Source organism: Pseudophryne corroboree (genome assembly GCF_028390025.1).
Source record: "Pseudophryne corroboree isolate aPseCor3 chromosome 3 unlocalized genomic scaffold, aPseCor3.hap2 SUPER_3_unloc_4, whole genome shotgun sequence".
NCBI lineage: Eukaryota > Metazoa > Chordata > Amphibia > Anura > Myobatrachidae > Pseudophryne > Pseudophryne corroboree.
In genome coordinates, this window is record NW_026967530.1 from 2,931,034 (window position 1) to 2,958,362 (window position 27,329).

Here is a 27,329-nt window from a genome sequence, read left to right on the forward strand (position 1 = left end):
TGTGGATGGCGGGGGGCAGGGGGAAGAGGATGAGAGGGAATGGATGGTTGTAGTAATGATAAGGGTGATAGAGGTAATATTAGTAGTGTGGATGACGGGGGGCAGGGGGAAGAGGATGAGAGGGAATGGATGGTTGTAGTAATGATAAGGGTGATAGAGGTAATTAATATTAGAAGTGAGGATGGTGGGGGGCAGGGGGAAGAGGATGAGAGGGAATGGATGGTTGTAGTAATGATAAGGGTGATAGAGGTAATATTAGAAGTGTGGATGGCGGAGGGCAGGGGGAAGAGGATGAGAGGGAATGGATGGTTGTAGTAATGATAAGGGTGATAGAGGTAATATTAGAAGTGTGGATGGCGGGGGGCAGGGGAAGAGGATGAGAGGGAATGGATGGTTGTAGTAATGATAAGGGTGATAGAGGTAATATTAGTAGTGTGGATGACGGGGGGCAGGGGGAAGAGGATGAGATGGAATGGATGGTTGTAGTAATGATAAGGGTGATAGAGGTAATTAATATTAGAAGTGTGGATGGTGGGGGGCAGGGGGAAGAGGATGAGAGGGAATGGATGGTTGTAGTAATGATAAGGGTGATAGAGGTAATATTAGAAGTGTGGATGGCGGAGGGCAGGGGGAAGAGGATGAGAGGGAATGGATGGTTGTAGTAATGATAAGGGTGATAGAGGTAATATTAGAAGTGTGGATGGCGGGGGGCAGGGGAAGAGGATGAGAGGGAATGGATGGTTGTAGTAATGATAAGGGTGATAGAGGTAATATTAGTAGTGTGGATGACGGGGGGCAGGGGGAAGAGGATGAGAGGGAATGGATGGTTGTAGTAATGATAAGGGTGATAGAGGTAATTAATATTAGAAGTGTGGATGGCGGGGGGCAGGGGGAAGAGGATGAGAGGGAATGGATGGTTGTAGTAATGATAAGGGTGATAGAGGTCATTAATATTAGAAGTGTGGATGGCGGGGTCAGGGGGAAGAGGATGAGAGGGAATGGATGGTTGTAGTAATGATAAGGGTGATAGAGGTAATATTAGAAGTGTGGATGGCGGGGGGCAGGGGGAAGAGGATGAGAGGGAATGGATGGTTGTAGTAATGATAAGGATGATAGAGGTAATTAATATTAGAAGTGTGGATGGCGGGGGGAAGAGGATGAGAGGGAATGGATGGTTGTAGTAATGATAAGGGTGATAGAGGTAATTAATATTAGAAGTGTGGATGGCGGGGGGGGGGCAGGGGAAGAGGATGAGAGGGAATGGATGGTTGTAGTAATGATAAGGGTGATAGAGGTAATTAATATTAGAAGTGTGGATGGCGGGGGCAGGGGAAGAGGATGAGAGGGAATGGATGGTTGTAGTAATGATAAGGGTGATAGAGGTAATATTAGATGTGTGGATGGCGGGGGCAGGGGAAGAGGATGAGAGGGAATGGATGGTTGTAGTAATGATAAGGGTGATAGAGGTAATATTAGAAGTGTGGATGGCGGGGGGCAGGGGAAGAGGATGAGAGGGAATGGATGGTTGTAGTAATGATAAGGGTGATAGAGGTAATATTAGTAGTGTGGATGGCGGGGGGCAGGGGGAAGAGGATGAGAGGGAATGGATGGTTGTAGTAATGATAAGGGTGATAGAGGTAATATTAGTAGTGTGGATTACGGGGGGTAGGGGGAAGAGGATGAGAGGGAATGGATGGTTGTAGTAATGATAAGGGTGATAGAGGTAATATTAGAAGTGTGGATGGCGGGGGGCAGGGGGAAGAGGATGAGAGGGAATGGATGGTTGTAGTAATGATAAGGGTGATAGAGGTAATTAATATTAGAAGTGTGGATGGCGGGGGGCAGGGGGAAGAGGATGAGAGGGAATGGATGGTTGTAGTAATGATAAGGGTGATAGAGGTAATTAATATTAGAAGTGTGGATGGTGGGGGGCAGGGGGAAGAGGATGAGAGGGAATGGATGGTTGTAGTAATGATAAGGGTGATAGAGGAAATATTAGAAGTGTGGATGGCGGGGGGCAGGGGGAAGAGGATGAGAGGGAATGGATGGTTGTAGTAATGATAAGGGTGATAGAGGTAATATTAGAAGTGTAGATGGCGGGGGGGCAGGGGGAAGAGGATGAGAGGGAATGGATGGTTGTAGTAATGATTAGGGTGATAGAGGTAATATTAGAAGTGTGGATGGCGGGGGGCAGGGGGAAGAGGATGAGAGGGAATGGATGGTTGTAGTAATGATAAGGGTGATGGAAGTAATATTAGAAGTGTGGATGGCGGGGGGCAGGGGGAAGAGGATGAGAGGGAATGGATGGTTGTAGTAATGATAAGGGTGATAGAGGTAATTAATATTAGAAATGTGGATGGCGGGGGGAAGGGGGAAGAGGATGAGAGGGAATGGATGGTTGTAGTAATGATAAGGGTGATAGAGGTAATTAATATTAGAAGTGTGGATGGCGGGGGCAGGGGGAAGAGGATGAGAGGGAATGGATGGTTGTAGTAATGATTAGGGTGATAGAGGTAATTAATATCAGAAGTGTGGATGGCGGGGGCAGGGGGAAGAGGATGAGAGGGAATGGATGGTTGTAGTAATGATAAGGGTGATGGAAGTAATATTAGAAGTGTGGATGGCGGAGGGCAGGGGGAAGAGGATGAGAGGGAATGGATGGTTGTAGTAATGATAAGGGTGATAGAGGTAATTAATATTAGAAGTGTGGATGGCGGGGGGCAGGGGGAAGAGGATGAGAGGGAATGGATGGTTGTAGTAATGATAAGGGTGATAGAGGTAATATTAGAAGTGTGGATGGTGGGGGGCAGGGGGAAGAGGATGAGAGGGAATGGATGGTTGTAGTAATGATAAGGGTGATAGAGGTAAGTAATATTAGAAGTGTGGATGGTGGGGGGCAGGGGGAAGAGGATGAGAGGGAATGGATGGTTGTAGTACTGATAAGGGTGATAGAGGTAATTAATATTAGAAGTGTAGATGGCGGGGGCAGGGGAAGAGGATGAGGGAATGGATGGTTGTAGTAATGATAAGGGTGATAGAGGTAATATTAGAAGTGTGGATGGCAGGGGGCGGGGAAGAGGATGAGAGGGAATGGATGGTTGTAGTAATGATAAGGGTGATAGAGGTAATATTAGAAGTGTGGAATGCGGGGGGCAGGGGAAGAGGATGAGAGGGAATGGATGGTTATAGTAATGATAAGGGTGATAGAGGTAATATTAGAAGTGTAGATGGCGGGGGGCAGGGGGAAGAGGATGAGAGGGAATGGATGGTTGTAGTAATGATAAGGTGATAGAGGTAATATTAGAAGTGTGGATGGCGGGGGGCAGGGGAAGAGGATGAGAGGGAATGGATGGTTGTAGTAATGATAAGGGTGATAGAGGTAATATTAGAAGTGTAGATGGCGGGGGCAGGGGGAAGAGGATGAGAGAGAATGGATGGTTATAGTAATGATAAGGGTGATAGAGGTAATTAATATTAGAAGTGTGGATGGCGGGGGGCAGGGGAAGAGGATGAGAGGGAATGGATGGTTGTAGTAATGATAAGGGAGATAGAGGTAATATTAGTAGTGTGGATGGCGGGGGGCAGGGGAAGAGGATTAGAGGGAATGGATGGTTGTAGTAATGATAAGGGTGATAGAGGTAATATTAGAAGTGTGGATGGCGGGGGGCAGGGGAAGAGGATGAGAGGGAATGGATGGTTGTAGTATTGATAAGGGTGATAGAGGTAATTAATATTAGAAGTGTGGATGGTGGGGGGCAGGGGGAAGAGGATGAGAGGGAATGGATGGTTGTAGTAATGATAAGGGTGATAGAGGTAATATTAGAAGTGTAGATGGCGGGGGGCAGGGGGAAGAGGATGAGAGGGAATGGATGGTTGTAGTAATGATTATGGTGATAGAGGTAATATTAGAAGTGTGGATGGCAGGGGGCAGGGGGAAGAGGATGAGAGGGAATGGATGGTTGTAGTAATGATAAGGGTGATAGAGGTAATTAATATTAGAAATGTGGATGGCGGGGGGAAGGGGGAAGAGGATGAAAGGGAATGGATGGTTGTAGTAATGATAAGGGTGATAGAGGTAATATTAGATGTGTGGATGGCGGGGGGCAGGGGGAAGAGGATGAGAGGGAATGGATGGTTGTAGTAATGATAAGGGTGATGGAAGTAATATTAGAAGTGTGGATGGCGGGGGGCAGGGGGAAGAGGATGAGAGGGAATGGATGGTTGTAGTAATGATAAGGGTGATAGAGGTAATTAATATTAGAAATGTGGATGGCAGGGGCAGGGGGAAGAGGATGAGAGGGAATGGATGGTTGTAGTAATGATAAGGGTGATAGAGGTAATTAATATTAGAAGTGTGGATGGCGGGGGGCAGGGGGAAGAGGATGAGAGGGAATGGATGGTTGTAGTAATGATAAGGGTGATAGAGGTAATATTAGAAGTGTGGATGGTGGGGGGCAGGGGGAAGAGGATGAGAAGGAATGGATGGTTGTAGTAATGATAAGGGTGATAGAGGTAATTAATATTAGAAGTGTGGATGGTGGGGGGCAGGGGGAAGAGGATGAGAGGGAATGGATGGTTGTAGTAATGATAATATTAGAAGTGTAGATGGCGGGGGGCAAGGGAAGAGGATGAGAGGGAATGGATGGTTGTAGTAATGATAAGGGTGATAGAGGTAATTAATATTAGAAGTGTGGATGGCGGGGGGCAGGGGGAAGAGGATGAGAGGGAATGGATGGTTATAGTAATGATAAGGGTGATAGAGGTAATTAATATTAGAAGTGTGCATGGTGGGGGGCAGAGGATGAGAGGGAATGGATGGTTGTAGTAATGATAAGGGTGATAGAGGTAATTAATATTAGAAGTGTGGATGACGGTGGGCAGGGGGAAGAGGATGAGAGGGAATGGATGGTTGTAGTAATGATTAGGGTGATAGAGGTAATTAATATTAGAAGTGTGGATGACGGTGGGCAGGGGGAAGAGGATGAGAGATAATGGATGGTTGTAGTAATAAGGGTGATAGAGTTTGTTATGAAAGGTGTTTTTCTATAGAAAGCAGTGAAATTGATCATTGAATTCAAACCGTATGGTGTTACCGTACTCAGCTTGAAAGTCCATTGGCTTTCCTTCCGCAGTAATTCCTTGGCGAGGTCACCTCCTTGGATGCCCATTTTCACATGTTCTAGTCTCTTGTATTACAAAGCACCAATAACATATTACAGAACTAATTATGACCAAACATAATAAAATAAAGCCTCATTATATCTCCAGCCCTTTGCTGATATTATAGATCAATGGTTCTCAACCGCGGTCCTCAAGTACCCCCAACAGTTCATGTTTTCCAGGTCTCCTCACAGGAATGCAAGTGAAATAATTTGCTGCACCTGTGGGTCTTTTAAAATGTCAGTGAGTAATGAATACACCTGTTCCACTGCTACGTGACCTGGAAAACATGAACTGTTGGGGGTACTTGAGGACCTAGGTTGAGAATCACTGTTATAGATTACTTAGGGCTCTATGTAACAACAATGATGTCTGATATCTGATAGACTAAGGGAACTACAATAAGTTCCTCACCTTTGGTCTCTGTTCGTGTTTCTATGGTCCTATGTCAGTGGATGGTATTTACTGTGAAGGTACCTGACTTTGGACATAAAGCTCATCTTTATTCTTGGACCCCCTTACATACAGCAATCACACAGACAAGAAGGTGCCTTATAATCACACATTTATTGAAAGAATTTAAAAAAAAAACAAGCCTCCAAGGTAACATCAATTATCAAATTGCTTGTAACATCTCATAATTATCAGAGTGAACCCATGAGAGGCAGTAACCCTAGTATAATACAGCTCCTACCAGGATCTCAGGTAAACAACTCTTGGGGGTCCTGACCACTCGGCCATTCCGCTTCACCAACATGGTGTGTGGTCCCATCAGCAATACCTTGTCCTCTGTAGATTATAGGAATATGCCAGCAGAACCCCAGCACCTTCAGAACACCTACTGCCCAGGATCTGCTAGCGTAAACATCTCATACAATGTTGCACTTCTCTGGAGCTGTCGAACACAGAGTCCAGCAGCTCAGCTTTCCCACATCCTGACACACCCTCACCCAGCCCCTCTTCCCTTTTAAAACCACATTATAACATTAGGGGCAAGATTGTTTCACAGACCAGGGCCAGCAAAACAAGAAATCCAAGAGGAGCATACTGGGAAATGTAGTCATAATGGATAGTACTATTAAAGATACAATAAATCATAAAGAAGCATGCTGGGAGATCTCATACTAGACTAAGACTGCTATGGAGACAGAACGTCCCAGTACATACTCTACCCAGAGGAGAGACCACCCAGGCTTCGTTTTGGAACAATCAGGTTAGTTAATGACCACAACAGTCTAAGACCCTCACAATTACAATCTAGCAATGCGACTGGACTTACCCTCAATAACTGAGTGATGAACAAATAGCTTTGAGCAAACACTCAGGAAATTAATTTATGATGATCTTTAAAGAAATGTACTAAAATATCAATGGCATTAATATCAATGACCACAACCGTGTTTCATGTCTATTAGCTCATGGGAACAGCTTTTCTCCTGTGACTTCTCGTGTGTGTAACAAGAGTTGATTTGGATGTAAAACATTTCCCACACTCAGAGCAAGGAAATGGCTTCTCCCCTGTGTGACTTCTCTTATGGTCAACAAGATGTGTTTTCTGTGTAAAACATTTCCCACACTCAGAACATGGAAATGGCTTTTCCCCAGTGTGAGTTCTCTGATGTACAACTAGCTCAGATTTCTCTGTAAAACATTTCCCACACTCAGAACATAAAAATGGCTTCTCACCCGTGTGACTTCTCTGATGTGTAACCAGATGTGTTTTCTGTGTAAAACATTTCCCACACTCAGTGCATGGATATGGTTTTTCACCTGTGTGAGTTCTCTCATGTGCAGAAAGAGTTGATTTGTCCATAAAAGATTTTCCACACTCAGAACATGAAAATGGCCTCTCACCTGTGTGACTTCTCTGATGTAAAACCAGATATGATTTCTGTGTAAAACATTTCCCACACTCAGAACAAGAAAACGGCTTCTCACCTGTGTGAATTCTCTGATGTTCAACAAGATAGGTTTTTCGAGTAAACCATTTCCCACACTCTAGACATGGAAATGGTTTCTCACCTGTGTGAATTCTCTTATGGTCAACAAGATGAGTTTTGTGTGTAAAGCATTTTCCACACTCCAAACACGAAAAAGGTTTTTCACCTGTGTGAATTCTGTGATGTTTAATAAGATATGATTTCTGTGTAAAACATTTCCCACACTCAGGACACAGAAATGGTTTCTCACCTGTGTGAATTCTCTCATGTTCAAGAAGATATTTTTCCTTTGTATAACACTTCCCACAGTTCAAACAAGAAAATGGTTTGTCACATGTGTGAATTCTCTGATGTCTAACAAGATATGATTTCTGTGGAAAACATTTTCCACACTCAGAACATGTAAATGGTTTATTACCTGCATGAATTCTTAGATGTTTAACAAGATATGATTTCTGAGTAAAACATTTCCCACACTTGGGGCACGGAAATGGTTTACCATCTATGTGATGACTCTGATGGGTAAGAAGAGCTGATTTCTGTGTAAAACTTTTCCCACACTCAGAACATGGGAATGGTTTCTCACCTGTATGAATTCTTTGATGTTCAACAAGATATGGTTTCTGTGTAAAACATTTCCCACACTCAGAGCATGGAAATGGTTTCTCACCTGTGTGAGTTCTCCAGTGTTTGTTAAAATGCGATCTATATGGGAAACTTTTCCCACACTTGGAACATGTAAATGGTTTCTCACTTTTATGGTGTCTCTGATGTCTAACTAAAAATGACTGATATTTAAAACATTTCCCACATTCAGAACAGGAGAAGACTGTATCACCAGTATGAGTTGTATTATGGGTAACAGAATCCAAGTTACTGCTAGAAACTTCCTCGTGATTAGAGGGATCAGATGATATATCGGCACTGTGATAAACTGGATGTATATTTAGGGTTATGGAGATTTCGTCTGGAGAATCTCGTATGTAGTTTTTGTTATCTTCTGTTTCGAAGTCTGGAGATAAATGTCCCTCTGAGATATTCCTGTTGTGTTTATCTGCTGGTAATAAGATACAGGTAAGTGAAATAAAATATTTTACAGACTTCAGAGTAACATTTCTAATGCTACAAATTATGGCTGAAACTTCATTGTAGCCTCAGAGACTTCATTTTATAGGGAGGGAATTCAAATCTTGCACCAAATGAGACGTCCCATTTGGCGCACCTGTCTACATTTTACACAGGTCAGTGCGCGCACTCCTAGGGAAGCTGCGGCCGCCTGTACTTTGCAACCGGTGGAAGAGAGAGCTGAAGACACATGCTGAAGTGGGGGAAGCGCAGTGGGGGCAAGGAACCTCTTGCCCACTGCCTGGAAGAGACTGTCGGGGTCCAACACACTGTGACAGAACATAAGGGTAATGTGATATGAAGTAGTACACAGGTATGACAATGGGTAACTAGAAGTTTTGGACCCATCATTTGCAGGGATGCTAGTTATTGTGCCTAGCACAGCGAAGGGCTACTTCCCCTCTTCCGCTTATTTACCTCTGTCTTACCCCATTCCTCCTATCTCTCCCCATTTTCCTGCCATCTCACACTCCTACCCACTATTCCTGCCACCTCTCTTCTCCACTCTTCATTCCATCTTTCTCCCCTTCCACCCATCTCTCTCCCCCTCTTCCTCCACCATTGTCCCCCCTTTCCTGCCATCCATTCCCCTCTTCCTCCCTCTGTCAGCAAGGAAGGCAGATTTGTTTTTTGCCTCTACTATGTTAGACATAAAATTAGTAAGTCACACATGGCAGTGCACTGGTAGGATAATGGGTAATGTCACACGTGGCAGTGCACCACTAGTATAGCGGGTTATGTCATACATGGCAGTGCACCAGTAGGATAACGGGTAATGTCACACATGGCAGTGCACCAGCAGGATAATGGGTAATGTCACACGTGGCAGTGCACCAGTAGGATAATGGGTAATGTCACACGTGGCAGTGCACCTAATAGGATAATGGGTAATGTCACACGTGGCAGTGCACCAGTAGGATAATGGGTAATGTCACACGTGGCAGTGCACCTAATAGGATAATGGGTAATGTCACACATGGCAGTGCACTGGTAGGATAATGGGTAATGTCACACGTGGCAGTGCACCAGTAGAATAATGGGTAATGTCACACGTGGCAGTGCACCAGTAGAATAATGGGTAATGTCACACGTGGCAGTGCACCAGTAGGATAATGGGTAATGTCACACGTGGCAGTGCACCAGTAGGATAATGGGTAATGTCACACATGGCAGTGCACCAGTAGGATAATGGGTAATGTCACACGTGGCAGTGCATCAGTAGGATAATGGGTAATGTCACACGTGGCAGTGCACCAGTAGGATAGCGGGTAATGTCACACGTGGCAGTGCATCAGTAGGATAATGGGTAATGTCACACGTGGCAGTGCACCAGTAGGATAATGGGTAATGTCACACGTGGCAGTGCACCAGTAGAATAATGGGTAATGTCACACGTGGCAGTGCACCAGTAGGATAATGGGTAATGTCACACGTGGCAGTGCACCAGTAGGATAATGGGTAATGTCACACGTGGCAGTGCACCAGTAGGATAATGGGTAATGTCATATGTGGCAGTGCACCAGTAGGATAATGGGTAATGTCACACGTGGCAGTGCACCAGTAGGATAATGGGTAATGTCACACGTGGCAGTGCACCAGTAGGATAATGGGTAATGTCACACGTGGCAGTGCACCAGTAGGATAGCGGGTAATGTCACACGTGGCAGTGCATCAGTAGGATAATGGGTAATGTCACACGTGGCAGTGCACCAGTAGGATAATGGGTAATGTCACACGTGGCAGTGCACCAGTAGGATAATGGGTAATGTCACACGTGGCAGTGCATCAGTAGGATAATGGGTAATGTCACACGTGGCAGTGCACCAGTAGGATAGCGGGTAATGTCACACGTGGCAGTGCATCAGTAGGATAATGGGTAATGTCACACGTGGCAGTGCACCAGTAGGATAATGGGTAATGTCACACGTGGCAGTGCACCAGTAGAATAATGGGTAATGTCACACGTGGCAGTGCACCAGTAGGATAATGGGTAATGTCACACGTGGCAGTGCACCAGTAGGATAATGGGTAATGTCACACGTGGCAGTGCACCAGTAGGATAATGGGTAATGTCATATGTGGCAGTGCACCAGTAGGATAATGGGTAATGTCACACGTGGCAGTGCACCAGTAGGATAATGGGTAATGTCACACGTGGCAGTGCACCAGTAGGATAATGGGTAATGTCACACGTGGCAGTGCACCAGTAGGATAGCGGGTAATGTCACACGTGGCAGTGCATCAGTAGGATAATGGGTAATGTCACACGTGGCAGTGCACCAGTAGGATAATGGGTAATGTCACACGTGGCAGTGCACCAGTAGGATAGCGGGTAATGTCACACGTGGCAGTGCACCACTAGTATAGCGGGTAATGTCACACGTGGCAGTGCACCAGTAGGATAGCGGGTAATGTCACACGTGGCAGTGCACCAGTAGGATAATGGGTAATGTCACACGTGGCAGTGCACCAGTAGGATAATGGGTAATGTCACACGTGGCAGTGCGCCGGTAGGATAGCGGGTAATGTCACACGTGGCAGTGCACCAGTAGGATAGCGGGTAATGTCACACGTGGCAGTGCACCAGTAGGATAATGGGTAATGTCACATATGGCAGTGCACCAGTAGGATAATGGGTAATGTCACACGTGGCAGTGCACCACTAGGATAATGGGTAATGTCACACGTGGCAGTGCACCAGTAGGATAATGGGTAATGTCACACGTGGCAGTGCACCAGTAGGATAGCGGGTAATGTCACACGTGGCAGTGCATCAGTAGGATAATGGGTAATGTCACACGTGGCAGTGCACCAGTAGGATAGCGGGTAATGTCACACGTGGCAGTGCATCAGTAGGATAATGGGTAATGTCACACGTGGCAGTGCACCAGTAGAATAATGGGTAATGTCACACGTGGCAGTGCACCAGTAGGATAATGGGTAATGTCACACGTGGCAGTGCACCAGTAGGATAATGGGTAATGTCACACGTGGCAGTGCACCAGTAGGATAATGGGTAATGTCATATGTGGCAGTGCACCAGTAGGATAATGGGTAATGTCACACGTGGCAGTGCACCAGTAGGATAATGGGTAATGTCACACGTGGCAGTGCACCAGTAGGATAGCGGGTAATGTCACACGTGGCAGTGCATCAGTAGGATAATGGGTAATGTCACACGTGGCAGTGCACCAGTAGGATAATGGGTAATGTCACACGTGGCAGTGCACCAGTAGGATAGCGGGTAATGTCACACGTGGCAGTGCACCACTAGTATAGCGGGTAATGTCACACGTGGCAGTGCACCAGTAGGATAGCGGGTAATGTCACACATGGCAGTGCATCAGTAGGATAGCGGGTAATGTCACACGTGGCAGTGCACCAGTAGGATAATGGGTAATGTCACACGTGGCAGTGCGCCGGTAGGATAGCGGGTAATGTCACATATGGCAGTGCACCAGTAGGATAATGGGTAATGTCACACGTGGCAGTGCACCAGTAGGATAGCGGGTAATGTCACACGTGGCAGTGCACCAGTAGGATAGCGGGTAATGTCACACGTGGCAGTGCACCAGTAGGATAGCGGGTAATGTCACACGTGGCAGTGCACCAGTAGGATAGCGGGTAATGTCACACGTGGCAGTGCACCAGTAGGATAGCGGGTAATGTCATACATGGCAGTGCACCAGTAGGATAATGGGTAATGTCACACGTGGCAGTGCACCGGTAGGATAGCGGGTAATGTCACACGTGGCAGTGCACCAGTAGGATAATGGGTAATGTCACACATGACAGTGCACCAGTAGGATAATGGGTAATGTCACACGTGGCAGTGCGCCGGTAGGATAGCGGGTAATGTCACACGTGGCAGTGCACCAGTAGGATAGCGGGTAATGTCACACGTGGCAGTGCACCAGTAGGATAATGGGTAATGTCACACGTGGCAGTGCACCAGTAGGATAATGGGTAATGTCACATGTGGCAGTGCACCAGTAGGATAATGGGTAATGTCACACGTGGCAGTGCACCAGTAGGATAATGGGTAATGTCACACGTGGCAGTGCACCAGTAGGATAGCGGGTAATGTCACACGTGGCAGTGCACCAGTAGGATAATGGGTAATGTCACACGTGGCAGTGCACCAGTAGGATAATGGGTAATGTCACACGTGGCAGTGCACCAGTAGGATAGCGGGTAATGTCACACGTGGCAGTGCACCACTAGTATAGCGGGTAATGTCACACGTGGCAGTGCACCAGTAGGATAATGGGTAATGTCACACGTGGCAGTGCACCAGTAGGATAATGGGTAATGTCACACGTGGCAGTGCACCAGTAGGATAGCGGGTAATGTCACACGTGGCAGTGCACCAGTAGGATAGCGGGTAATGTCACACGTGGCAGTGCACCAGTAGGATAATGGGTAATGTCACACGTGGCAGTGCACCAGTAGGATAATGGGTAATGTCACACGTGGCAGTGCACCAGTAGGATAGCGGGTAATGTCACACGTGGCAGTGCACCACTAGTATAGCGGGTAATGTCACACGTGGCAGTGCACCAGTAGGATAATGGGTAATGTCACACGTGGCAGTGCACCAGTAGGATAGCGGGTAATGTCACACGTGGCAGTGCACCAGTAGGATAGCGGGTAATGTCACACGTGGCAGTGCGCCGGTAGGATAGCGGGTAATGTCACACGTGGCAGTGCACCAGTAGGATAGCGGGTAATGTCACACGTGGCAGTGCACCAGTAGGATAGCGGGTAATGTCACACGTGGCAGTGCACCAGTAGGATAGCGGGTAATGTCACACGTGGCAGTGCACCAGTAGGATAGCGGGTAATGTCACACGTGGCAGTGCACCAGTAGGATAATGGGTAATGTCACACGTGGCAGTGCACCAGTAGGATAGCGGGTAATGTCACACGTGGCAGTGCACCACTAGTATAGCGGGTAATGTCACACGTGGCAGTGCACCATTAGTATAGCGGGTAATGTCATACGTGGCAGTGCACCAGTAGGATAGCGGGTAATGTCACACGTGGCAGTGCACCAGTAGGATAATGGGTAATGTCACACGTGGCAGTGCATCAGTAGGATAATGGGTAATGTCACACGTGGCAGTGCACCAGTAGGATAGCGGGTAATGTCACACGTGGCAGTGCACCAGTAGGATAATGGGTAATGTCACACGTGGCAGTGCATCAGTAGGATAATGGGTAATGTCACACGTGGCAGTGCACCAGTAGGATAGCGGGTAATGTCACACGTGGCAGTGCACCAGTAGGATAATGGGTAATGTCACACGTGGCAGTGCACCAGTAGGATAGCGGGTAATGTCACACGTGGCAGTGCATCAGTAGGATAGCGGGTAATGTCACACGTGGCAGTGCACCAGTAGGATAGCGGGTAATGTCACACGTGGCAGTGCACCAGTAGGATAATGGGTAATGTCACACGTGGCAGTGCACCAGTAGGATAGCGGGTAATGTCACACATGGCAGTGCACCAGTAGGATAGCGGGTAATGTCACACGTGGCAGTGCATCAGTAGGATAATGGGTAATGTCACACGTGGCAGTGCACCAGTAGGATAGCGGGTAATGTCACACGTGGCAGTGCGCCGGTAGGATAGCGGGTAATGTCACACGTGGCAGTGCACCAGTAGGATAGCGGGTAATGTCACACGTGGCAGTGCACCAGTAGGATAATGGGTAATGTCACACGTGGCAGTGCACCAGTAGGATAATGGGTAATGTCACACGTGGCAGTGCACCAGTAGGATAGCGGGTAATGTCACACGTGGCAGTGCACCAGTAGGATAATGGGTAATGTCACACGTGGCAGTGCATCAGTAGGATAATGGGTAATGTCACACGTGGCAGTGCACCGGTAGGATAGCGGGTAATGTCACACGTGGCAGTGCACCACTAGTATAGCGGGTAATGTCACACGTGGCAGGGCACCAGTAGGATAATGGGTAATGTCACACGTGGCAGTGCACCAGTAGGATAATGGGTAATGTCACACGTGGCAGTGCACCAGTAGGATAGCGGGTAATGTCACACGTGGCAGTGCACCATTAGTATAGCGGGTAATGTCACACGTGGCAGTGCACCAGTAGGATAGCGGGTAATGTCACACGTGGCAGTGCACCAGTAGGATAGCGGGTAATGTCACACGTGGCAGTGCGCCGGTAGGATAGCGGGTAATGTCACACGTGGCAGTGCACCAGTAGGATAGCGGGTAATGTCACACGTGGCAGTGCATCAGTAGGATAATGGGTAATGTCACACGTGGCAGTGCACCAGTAGGATAATGGGTAATGTCACACGTGGCAGTGCATCAGTAGGATAATGGGTAATGTCACACGTGGCAGTGCACCAGTAGGATAGCGGGTAATGTCACACGTGGCAGTGCACCAGTAGGATAATGGGTAATGTCACACGTGGCAGTGCACCAGTAGGATAGCGGGTAATGTCACACGTGGCAGTGCACCAGTAGGATAGCGGGTAATGTCACACGTGGCAGTGCACCAGTAGGATAATGGGTAATGTCACACGTGGCAGTGCACCAGTAGGATAGCGGGTAATGTCACACGTGGCAGTGCACCACTAGTATAGCGGGTAATGTCACACGTGGCAGTGCACCATTAGTATAGCGGGTAATGTCACACGTGGCAGTGCACCAGTAGGATAGCGGGTAATGTCACACGTGGCAGTGCATCAGTAGGATAATGGGTAATGTCACACGTGGCAGTGCACCAGTAGGATAGCGGGTAATGTCACACGTGGCAGTGCACCAGTAGGATAATGGGTAATGTCACATGTGGCAGTGCACCAGTAGGATAATGGGTAATGTCACACGTGGCAGTGCACCAGTAGGATAATGGGTAATGTCACACGTGGCAGTGCATCAGTAGGATAATGGGTAATGTCACACGTGGCAGTGCACCAGTAGGATAGCGGGTAATGTCACACGTGGCAGTGCACCAGTAGGATAATGGGTAATGTCACACGTGGCAGTGCACCAGTAGGATAGCGGGTAATGTCACACATGGCAGTGCACCAGTAGGATAGCGGGTAATGTCACACGTGGCAGTGCATCAGTAGGATAATGGGTAATGTCACACGTGGCAGTGCACCAGTAGGATAGCGGGTAATGTCACACGTGGCAGTGCGCCGGTAGGATAGCGGGTAATGTCACACGTGGCAGTGCACCAGTAGGATAGCGGGTAATGTCACACGTGGCAGTGCACCAGTAGGATAATGGGTAATGTCACACGTGGCAGTGCACCAGTAGGATAATGGGTAATGTCACACGTGGCAGTGCACCAGTAGGATAGCGGGTAATGTCACACGTGGCAGTGCACCAGTAGGATAATGGGTAATGTCACACGTGGCAGTGCATCAGTAGGATAATGGGTAATGTCACACGTGGCAGTGCACCGGTAGGATAGCGGGTAATGTCACACGTGGCAGTGCACCACTAGTATAGCGGGTAATGTCACACGTGGCAGGGCACCAGTAGGATAATGGGTAATGTCACACGTGGCAGTGCACCAGTAGGATAATGGGTAATGTCACACGTGGCAGTGCACCAGTAGGATAGCGGGTAATGTCACACGTGGCAGTGCACCATTAGTATAGCGGGTAATGTCACACGTGGCAGTGCACCAGTAGGATAGCGGGTAATGTCACACGTGGCAGTGCACCAGTAGGATAGCGGGTAATGTCACACGTGGCAGTGCGCCGGTAGGATAGCGGGTAATGTCACACGTGGCAGTGCACCAGTAGGATAGCGGGTAATGTCACACGTGGCAGTGCATCAGTAGGATAATGGGTAATGTCACACGTGGCAGTGCACCAGTAGGATAATGGGTAATGTCACACGTGGCAGTGCATCAGTAGGATAATGGGTAATGTCACACGTGGCAGTGCACCAGTAGGATAGCGGGTAATGTCACACGTGGCAGTGCACCAGTAGGATAATGGGTAATGTCACACGTGGCAGTGCACCAGTAGGATAGCGGGTAATGTCACACGTGGCAGTGCACCAGTAGGATAGCGGGTAATGTCACACGTGGCAGTGCACCAGTAGGATAATGGGTAATGTCACACGTGGCAGTGCACCAGTAGGATAGCGGGTAATGTCACACGTGGCAGTGCACCACTAGTATAGCGGGTAATGTCACACGTGGCAGTGCACCATTAGTATAGCGGGTAATGTCACACGTGGCAGTGCACCAGTAGGATAGCGGGTAATGTCACACGTGGCAGTGCATCAGTAGGATAATGGGTAATGTCACACGTGGCAGTGCACCAGTAGGATAGCGGGTAATGTCACACGTGGCAGTGCACCAGTAGGATAATGGGTAATGTCACATGTGGCAGTGCACCAGTAGGATAATGGGTAATGTCACACGTGGCAGTGCACCAGTAGGATAATGGGTAATGTCACACGTGGCAGTGCATCAGTAGGATAATGGGTAATGTCACACGTGGCAGTGCACCAGTAGGATAGCGGGTAATGTCACACGTGGCAGTGCACCAGTAGGATAATGGGTAATGTCACACGTGGCAGTGCACCAGTAGGATAGCGGGTAATGTCACACGTGGCAGTGCACCAGTAGGATAATGGGTAATGTCACACGTGGCAGTGCACCATTAGTATAGCGGGTAATGTCACACGTGGCAGTGCACCAGTAGGATAGCGGGTAATGTCACACGTGGCAGTGCACCAGTAGGATAATGGGTAATGTCACACGTGGCAGTGCATCAGTAGGATAATGGGTAATGTCACACGTGGCAGTGCACCACTAGTATAGCGGGTAATGTCACACGTGGCAGTGCACCAGTAGGATAGCGGGTAATGTCACACGTGGCAGTGCACCAGTAGGATAATGGGTAATGTCACACGTGGCAGTGCATCAGTAGGATAATGGGTAATGTCACACGTGGCAGTGCAGCGGTAGGATAATGGATAATGTCACACATGGCAGCGCACCGGTCGGGTAATAGGTAATATCACATATGGCAGCGCACCGGTAGAGTAATAGGTAATGTCACACATGGTAGCGCACCGGTAGGGTAATGGGTAATGTCACACATGGCAGTGCTCCAGTAGAGTAATGGGTAATGTCACACATAGCAGTGCACTGGTAGGGTAATGTCACACATGGCAGTGCACTGGTAGGGTAATGGGTAATATCACATATGGCAGCGCACCGGTAGAGTAATAGGTAATGTCACACATGGTAGCGCACCGGTAGAGTAATAGGTAATGTCACACATGGTAGCGCACCGGTAGGGTAATGGGTAATGTCACACATGGCAGTGCTCCAGTAGAGTAATGGGTAATGTCACACATAGCAGTGCACTGGTAGGGTAATGTCACACATGGCAGTGCACTGGTAGGGTAATGGGTAATGTCACACATGGCAGTGCACTGGTAGAGTAATAGGTAATGTTACACATGGCAGTGCACTGGTAGGGTAATGGGTAATGTCACACATGGCAGTGCTCCAGTAGAGTAATGGGTAATGTCACACATAGCAGTGCACCGGTAGGATAATGGGTATGTTTGGGATGCTGAACAATGTGCTTTTTGTGTGGTTATTATTTATTACCAGTTATTTATATAGTGCACACATATTCCGCAGCGCTTTACGGAGAATATTTTGGCCAGTCACATCAGTCACTGCCCCAGTGGCACTTACAATCTATATTTCCTATCACATGTACACACAGACACATTCACGACAGGGTTCATTTTTGTTGGGAGCCAATTAACCTACCAGTATATTTTTGGATTGTGGGAGGAAACAACACATGCAAGTACGGAGAGAATATACAAACTCCACACAATTAGAACCATGGTGGGCATTGAACCCATGACCTCAGTGCTGTGAGGCGGTAATGGTAACCATTACACCATCCGTACTGCTCTGGTTATGTACACTCACAGCTATATCCACACTAAGCTACTGTAAGGGGGAATCTCTAATGTGTACTTTTGATGTACAGTATATTCAAGACTAGAGTAACACTAAGCTCCACTAAGCTATTTAAGTGCTGACGTAACCAAGCTGCGATGCTGTACGGTGCTAATCACGTTTACATAAAATCAATATAAAGCATATAAAGAAGGTAAGCCAGCTAGTATAGAATTAGCCTCATCTTGTAACCAGTAATGGTCCAGTCCAGCTCACTCCACTTAATGACAACAGTAGTACTCCCTGGTATGTAATAAAGGAGAATTGGGCTGAGTACTGGAACATTGTACAAATAGTGAAACCTGTCAGCCACTGAATTATAGGACTTCTCTGTCAGGAGACTTGGGATCAATTAATTGAGGCAAATCAGCCAGCCAGATATGGCAAATGGACTTTATTGGGGCCTACACCCAAAGGTACCACTTTGGACACATACATAGGAGTTCTGCTCTCTCTTCCCACACGTCATGGAGATCATGACATCACGCTACCACGTTCCAAATTATCCACAAGCAGCGGGGTTAGTAGAGAGAATGAATGGCCAGCTCTTGTAGTGTCTATTGGGTGTACCACAATCCATATTATCCACAAGCAGCGGGGTTAGTAGAGAGAATGAATGGCCAGCTCTTGTAGTGTCTATTGGGTGTACCACAATCCATATTATCCACAAGCAGCGGGGTTAGTAGAGAGAATGAATGGCCAGCTCTTGTAGTGTCTATTGGGTGTACCACAATCCATATTATCCACAAGCAGCGGGGTTAGTAGAGAGAATGAATGGCCAGCTCTTGTAGTGTCTATTGGGTGTACCACAATCCATATTATCCACAAGCAGCGGGGTTAGTAGAGAGAATGAATGGCCAGCTCTTGTAGTGTCTATTGGGTGTACCACAATCCATATTATCCACAAGCAGCGGGGTTAGTAGAGAGAATGAATGGTAAGCTCACGGAGCACTTCAGGAAGCGTACACCCACGCACACTTTGCGGGGGTGGGATAGAGGGGGTAATTCAGATCTGATGGCTAGGCTGCAGTTTTTTTTCTGCCCTGCGATCAGATAGTCGCCACCTACAGGGGGAGGGTATAAGCTCTGTGCAGGTGTGCTAGCGCTTCTGTAGCAGAGCTGCACAAAAATCAGTTTGTGCAGTCTCTGCGCAGCCCAGGACTTCCTGAGCCGCTGCGATGGAATCCTGCTGATCGGGGCCGGAGCTGACGTCAGACACCCTCCCTCAAAACGCCTGAGCCCACCTGCATTTTTCCGGACCCTACTGGAACACAGTCAGTTGACACCCACAAACGGCCACTACCTGTCAATTATCTTGCGATCGCCAGTGCTTTTGTTTTTTTCCGCTCCTGTCAATCACCTCGCTAGTCGCCGATGCATGTTGCTGTTGTGCGCCGTCACGGCGCATTGTGGCTCAGATGCATGCGCAGTTCCGATTTGATTGCACGCTGTGCGAAAATGCACAGCAGCGATTAGGTCTGAATTACCCCCAGGGTGTGGATGGATGCGGAGGAGACTGTCATTTGGGATTGCGACGTTTAAACACAGAAAGAAGTATCCAAAACTGTATTTCATGTAAAGTGTATGTAACAAAATGGCTGCAAAGCTCTGTCCTGTATTTGACCTATCTTTATATAGGAAAATTTGAGGAGAATGTATGTTCAGGGAACAAATAATGATCTCTTCTCTCTAACCAGTCATAAAAGGTTTGGGGGTGGAAAACTGCATCCTTCACTTTCAAAGCAACCAGACCTGGTCAAGCTAGAAAGAATACATTCTAAGAGAATTTCACATCTAAAGGGATTTGTGTGTCCAGCAGGGCTCGGCCAACCCCCCCATATGCTGAGTGACTAATTCATTAATGTTCAGTGTCCAGCAACAAAAGAGTTAAAACAAGAGGGTGGGGGCTGTGCAGTTGGAAGAGAATAACTAGGATCTTCCCTAAGCATTAAGTATGCATTTTGCCTAAGGAGAGTCGCGACAACTGGTAAAGTACCCAATGCACTGGCACTCTAAGAGTTTAATAGTATGGGCTGGCTCCTCCCTCTATGCCCCTCCTACCAGACTCAGTCTAGAAACTGTGCCCGAGGAGACGGACATACTTCGAGAGAAGGAAATACACAGATAGTGGTGAGATTCACACCAGCTCACACATAACCAAAGGAAAGCCAAGTTAACCAACTTGAAATGATTCAGCAACGGCTGAAACAACAATACTTAACCAAGTAACAATGCAGGAAAACGAAGCACTGGACGGGCGCCCAGCATCCTCTATGGACTACGAGAAAAGGATTTACCGGTAGATAATTAAAATCCTATTTTCTCTTACGTCCTAGAGGATGCTGGGGTCCATTTTAGTACCATGGCGATGTACCAAAGCTCCCAGTACGGGAGGGAGAGTGCTGAGGTTCCTGCAGAACAGATTAACCAAACTTGAGGTCCTCAGAGGCCAAAGTATCGAACTTGTAGAACTTAGAAAACGTGTTCGACCCTGACCAAGTTGCTGCTCTGCAAAGTTGTAAAGCCGAGACACCCCGGGCAGCCGCCCAGGAAGAACTCACTGTACGAGTAGAGTGGGCCTTAACAGATTTTTGACATGGCAAGCTTGCCGTAGAGTAAGCATGCTGGAGAGTACACCTGATCCAGCGAGAAATTGTCTGCTTAGAAGCAGGACACCCAACCTTGTTGGGATCATAAAGGACAGAGATTCCGACTTCCTATGATGAGAAGTTCTCATCACATATATTTTCAAAGCCCTCACAACATCCAAGGACTTTGAGGTAATTGAGGAGTCAGTAGCCACTGACACCACAATAGGTTGGTTGATATGAAAAGCTGACACAACCTTTGGAGGAAATTGCTGGCGTGTTCTAAGCTCAGCTCTATCTTCATGGAAAATCAAGTAGGGGCTCTTGTATGACAATGCCCCCAATTCTGACACACGTCTAGCAGATGCCAAAGCCAACAGTGTGACCGCCTTCCAAGTAAGAAACTTGACGTCCACCTCCTGTAAAGGCTCGAACCAATCCGATTGCAGGAACTGCAGCAGCACCTTAAGATCCCAAGGTGCTGTGGGAGGCACAAAGGGAGGTTGGATGTGCAGAACCCCTTTCAAGACTGTCTGAACCTCAGGGAGAGCAGCCAATTGTTTCTGGAAGAAAATGGACAAGGCTGAAATCTGGACTTTAATGGAGCCCAAGCGTAGGCCCACATCCACACCTGCTTGTAGAAAGAGGAGAAACCGTCCCAGTTGCCACTCCACCATAGGAAACCTCTTGGATTCACACCAAGACACATACTTTTTCCAAATGCGATGGTAATGTTTAGACGTTACTCCCTTCCTAGCCTGTATCAAGGTAGGATTGACCTTTTCCAGAATGCCCTCCCGAGCTAAAAATAAGAATTTACTCACCGGTAATTCTATTTCTCGTAGTCCGTAGTGGATGCTGGGAACTCCGTAAGGACCATGGGGAATAGCGGGCTCCGAAGGAGGCTGGGCACTCTAGAAAGATTTATGATTACCTGGTGTGCACTGGCTCCTCCCACTATGACCCTCCTCCAAGCCCCAGTTAGGACACTGTGCCCGGACGAGCTGACATAATAAGGAAGGATTTAGAATCCCGGGTAAGACTCTTACCAGCCACACCAATCACACCGTATAACTCGTGATACTATATCCAGTTTGACAGTATGAAAACAACTGAGCCTCTCAACAGATGGCTCAACAATAACCCTTTAGTTAACAATAACTATTTACAAGTATTGCAGACAATCCGCACTTGGGATGGGCGCCCAGCATCCACTACGGACTACGAGAAATAGAATTACCGGTGAGTAAATTCTTATTTTCTCTAACGTCCTAGTGGATGCTGGGAACTCCGTAAGGACCATGGGGATTATACCAAAGCTCCCAAACGGGCGGGAGAGTGCGGATGACTCTGTAGCACCGAATGAGAGAACTCCAGGTCCTCCTCAGCCAGGGTATCAAATTTGTAGAATTTAGCAAACGTGTTTGCCCCTGACCAAGTAGCTGCTCTGCAAAGTTGTAAAGCCGAGACCCCTCGGGCAGCCGCCCAAGATGAGCCCACCCCTTCCTTGTGGAGTGGGCTTTTACAGATTTTGGCTGTGGCAGGCCTGCCACAGAATGTGCAAGCTGAATTGTATTACAAATCCAACGAGCAATAGTCTGCTTAGAAGCAGGAGCACCCAGCTTGTTGGGTGCATACAGGATAAACAGCGAGTCAGATTTCCTGACTCCAGCCGTCCTGGAAACATATATTTTCAGGGCCCTGACTACGTCCAGTAACTTGGAGTCCTCCAAGTCCCTAGTAGCCGCAGGTACCACAATAGGCTGGTTCAAGTGAAACGCTGAAACCACCTTAGGGAGAAATTGAGGACGAGTCCTCAATTCTGCCCTGTCCGTATGAAAAATTAGGTAAGGGCTTTTATAGGATAAAGTCGCCAATTCTGAGACACGCCTGGCTGAAGCCAGGGCTAACAGCATTACCACTTTCCAAGTGAGATATTTTAAGTCCACAGTGGAGAGTGGTTCAAACCAATGTGATTTTAGGAACCCCAAAACTACATTGAGATCCCAAGGTGCCACTGGAGGCACAAAAGGAGGCTGTATATGCAGTACCCCCTTGACAAACGTCTGAACTTCAGGAACTGAAGCCAGTTCTTTCTGGAAGAAAATCGACAGGGCCGAAATTTGAACCTTAATGGACCCTAATTTTAGGCCCATAGACAGTCCTGTTTGCAGGAAATGCAGGAAACGACCCAGTTGAAATTCCTCTGTAGGGGCCTTCCTGGCCTCGCACCACGCAACATATTTACGCCAAATACGGTGATAATGCTGTACGGTTACATCCTTCCTGGCTTTGATCAGGGTAGGGATGACTTCATCCGGAATGCCTTTTTCCTTCAGGATCCGGCGCTCAACCGCCATACCGTCAAACGCAGCCGCGGTAAGTCTTGGAACAGACAGGGAGCAGGTCCTTTCTTAGAGGTAGAGGCCACGGGTCCTCTGTGAGCATCTCTTGAAGTTCCGGGTACCAAGTCCTTCTTGGCCAATCCGGAGCCACAAGTATAGTCTTTACTCCTCTCCTTCTTATGATTCTCAGTACCTTGGGTATGAGAGGCAGAGGAGGGAACACATACACTGACTGGTACACCCACGGTGTTACCAGAGCGTCCACAGCTATTGCCTGAGGGTCCCTTGACCTGGCGCAATACCTGTCTAGTTTTTTGTTGAGGCGGGACGCCATCATGTCCACCTTTGGTTTTTCCCAACGGTTCACAATCATGTGGAAGACTTCTGGGTGAAGTCCCCACTCCCCCGGGTGGAGGTCGTGTCTGCTGAGGAAGTCTGCTTCCCAGTTGTCCACTCCCGGAATGAACACTGCTGACAGTGCTATCACATGATTTTCCGCCCAGCGAAGAATCCTTGCAACTTCTGTCATTGCCCTCCTGCTTCTTGTGCCGCCCTGTCTGTTTACGTGGGCGACTGCCGTGATGTTGTCTGACTGGATCAGCACCGGCTGACCTTGAAGCAGAGGTCTTGCTAGGCTTAGAGCATTGTAGATGGCCCTTAGCTCCAGGATATTTATGTGAAGTAATGTCTCCAGGCTTCCCTGTGTGACTGCTCCCCAGCCTCTCAGGCTGGCATCCGTGGTCACCAGGACCCAGTCCTGAATGCCGAATCTGCAGCCCTCTAGAAGATGAGCACTCTGCAACCACCACAGGAGAGACACCCTTGTCCTTGGTGACAAGATTATCAGCTGATGCATCTGAAGATGCGACCCGGACCATTTGTCTAGCAGATCCCACTGGAAGGTTCTTGCGTGGAATCTGCCGAATGGGATTGCTTCGTAAGAAGCCACCATCTTTCCCAGGACCCTTGTGCATTGATGCACTGAGACTTGGCCTGGTTTTAGGAGATTTCTGACTAGTTCGGATAACTCCCTGGCTTTCTCCTCCGGGAGAAACACCTTTTTCTGGACTGTGTCCAGGATCATCCCTAGGAATAGAAGTCGTGTCGTCGGGATCAGCTGTGATTTTGGAATATTGAGAATCCAACCGTGCTGGCGCAGCACTATCTGAGATAGTGCTACCCCGACTTCCAACTGTTCCCTGGATCTTGCCCTTATCAGGAGATCGTCCAAGTAAGGGATAACTAAAACTCCCTTCCTTCGTCATTTCGGCCATTACCTTGGTAAAGACCCGGGGTGCCGTGGACAATCCAAACGGCAGCGTCTGAAACTGATAGTGACAGTTCTGTACCACAAACCTGAGGTACCCTTGATGAGAAGGGTAAATTGGGACATGTAGGTAAGCATCTTTGATGTCCAGAGACACCATATAGTCCCCTTCTTCCAGGTTTGCAATCACTGCTCTGAGTGACTCCATCTTGAATTTGAACCTTTGTATGTAAGTGTTCAAGGATTTTAGGTTTAAAATTGGTCTCACCGAGCCGTCCGGCTTCGGTACCACAAATAGTGTGGAATAGTACCCCTTTCCCTGTTGTAGGAGGGGTACCTTGATTATCACCTGCTGGGAATACAGCTTGTGAATGGCTTCCAATACTGCCTCCCTGTCTGAGGGAGACGTCGGTAAAGCAGACTTTAGAAAATGGCGAGGGGGAGACGTCTCGAATTCCAATTTGTACCCCTGAGATACCACTTGAAGGATCCAGGGGTCCACTTGCGAGTGGGCCCACTGCGCACTGAACTTCTTGAGACGGGCCCCCACCGTGCCTGAGTCTGCTTGTAAAGCCCCAGCGTCATGCTGAGGAGTTTGCGGAGGCGGGAGAGGGCTTTTGTTCCTGGGAACTGGCTGTTTGTTGCAGCCTTTTTCCTCTCCCTCTGCCACGGGGCAGAAATTAGGCGCCTTTTGCCCGCTTGCCCTTATGGGGCCGAAAGGACTGCGCCTGATAATACGGCGTCTTCTTAGGTTGAGAAGCTACCTGGGGTAAAAATGTGGATTTTCCAGCAGTTGCCGTGGATACCAGGTCTGATAGACCTACCCCAAATAACTCCTCCCCCTTATAAGGCAATACTTCCATGTGCCTTTTAGAATCCGCATCACCTGACCACTGCCGCGTCCATAAACCTCTTCTTGCAGAAATGGACAGCGCGCTAACTCTTGATGCCAGTCGGCAAATATCCCTCTGTGCATCACGCATATATAGAAATGCATCCTTCAAATGCTCTATAGTCAGTAATATACTGTCCCTATCTAGGGTATCAATATTTTCAGTCAGGGAATCCGACCACGCCAGGCCCGCACTGCACATCCAGGCTGAGGCGATTGCTGGTCGCAGTATAACACCCGTGTGAGAGTATATACATTTTAGGATATTCTCCAGCTTTCTATCGGCAGGTTCCTTTAGGGCGGCCGTATCAGGAGAGGGTAGTGCTACCTGTTTAGACAAGCGTGTGAGCGCTTTATCCACCCTAGGGGGTGTTTCCCAACGTGCCCTATCCTCTGGCGGGAAAGGGTACGATGCCAATAACCTTTTAGGAATTATCAGTTTTTTATCGGGGGAAACCCACGCCTCATCACACACTTCATTTAATTCCTCGGATACAGGAAAAACTACAGGCAGTTTTTTCTCACCAAACATAATACCCTTTTTAGTGGTACTTGTATTATCAGAGATATGCAATACATTTTTCATTGCTTCAATCATGTAACGTGTGGCCCTAGTGGAAGTCACGTTTGTCTCCTCATCATCGACACTGGAGTCGGTATCCGTGTCTGTGTCTGCCATTTGAGGTAACGGGCGTTTTAAAGCCCCTGATGGCGTTTGAGACCCCTGGACAGGCACAAGCTGAGTAGCCGGCTGTCTCATGTCGTCAACTGTCTGTCGTAAAGAGCTGACACTGTCACGCAATTCCTTCCACAAGCTCATCCACTCAGGTGTCGACTCCCTAGGGGGTGACAACTGTATAACAGGCAATTGCTCCGCCTCCATCTCATTTTCCTCCTCAAACATGTCGACACAATCGTACCGACACACCACACACACACAGGGAATGCTCTGATAGAGGACAGGACCCCACTAGCCCTTTGGGGAGACAGAGGGAGAGTATGCCAGCACACACCAGAGCGCTATATATAGACAGGAATACCACTATAAAATGTGCTTTTCCCTTTATAGCTGCTGTTAGTATCAAAACTGCGCCAATTAGTGCCCCCCTCTCTTTTTTACCCTTTTCTGTAGTGCACGACTGCAGGGGAGAGTCAGGGAGACGTCCTTCCAGCGGAGCTGTGATGGAAAATGGCGCCCGTGTGCTGAGGAGATAGGCTCCGCCCCCTTCTCGGCGGCCTTTTCTCCCGCTTTTTTGGTGAGTTCTGGCAGGGGTTAAAATACATCCATATAGCCCTGGGGGTTATATGTGGTGTATTTATGCCAGCCAAGGTGTTTTACATTGCTGCTCAGGGTGCCCCCCCCTAGCGCCCTGCACCCTCAGTGACCGGAGTGTGAAGTGTGCCTGAGTAACAATGGCGCACAGCTGCAGTGCTGTGCGCTACCTTGTTGAAGACTGATGTCTTCTGCCGCCGATTTTTCCGGACCTCTTCTTGCTTCTGGCTCTGTAAGGGGGCCGGCGGCGCGGCTCTGGGACCGGACTCCGAGGCTGGGCCTGTGTTCGGTCCCTCTGGAGCTAATGGTGTCCAGTAGCCTAAGAAGCCCAATCCACTCTGCACGCAGGTGAGTTCGCTTCTTCTCCCCTTAGTCCCTCGATGCAGTGAGCCTGTTGCCAGCAGGTCTCACTGAAAATAAAAAACCTAAAACTAAACTTTTCACTAAGAAGCTCAGGAGAGCCCCTAGTGTGCACCCTTCTCGGCCGGGCACAAAAATCTAACTGAGGCTTGGAGGAGGGTCATAGGGGGAGGAGCCAGTGCACACCAGGTAGTCCTAAAGCTTTTACTTTTGTGCCCAGTCTCCTGCGGAGCCGCTATTCCCCATGGTCCTTACGGAGTTCCCAGCATCCACTAGGACGTCAGAGAAATGTCCCTAATGGCCTTAATCATTAGTTGCACCCCCTTAGCAAGGGAGGCCTCCCCCCTCAGTATATCCCCATCACCATCCCCTGTATCACAGTCGG

The 27,329-nt window shown here is 48.2% G+C and overlaps 1 protein-coding gene across 2 annotated transcripts in view; it reads right to left on the reverse strand.

The window, feature by feature from the left end:
• Positions 1 to 5,714: 5,714 nt before the first annotated feature.
• Positions 5,715 to 27,329, reverse strand: part of LOC134984189 (oocyte zinc finger protein XlCOF6-like) — a 29,487-nt gene continuing 7,872 nt past the window's right edge. Inside the window, exon 2 of one of the 2 annotated variants that reach the window (XM_063949817.1) lies at positions 5,715 to 8,154. In XM_063949817.1, coding sequence (XP_063805887.1) covers positions 6,572 to 8,154 — 1,583 coding nt within the window. In that variant the 3' untranslated portion in view covers positions 5,715 to 6,571. Of the gene's footprint in view, positions 8,158 to 27,329 lie in introns of both variants that reach the window. The other variant, XM_063949816.1, reaches the window with a different exon arrangement.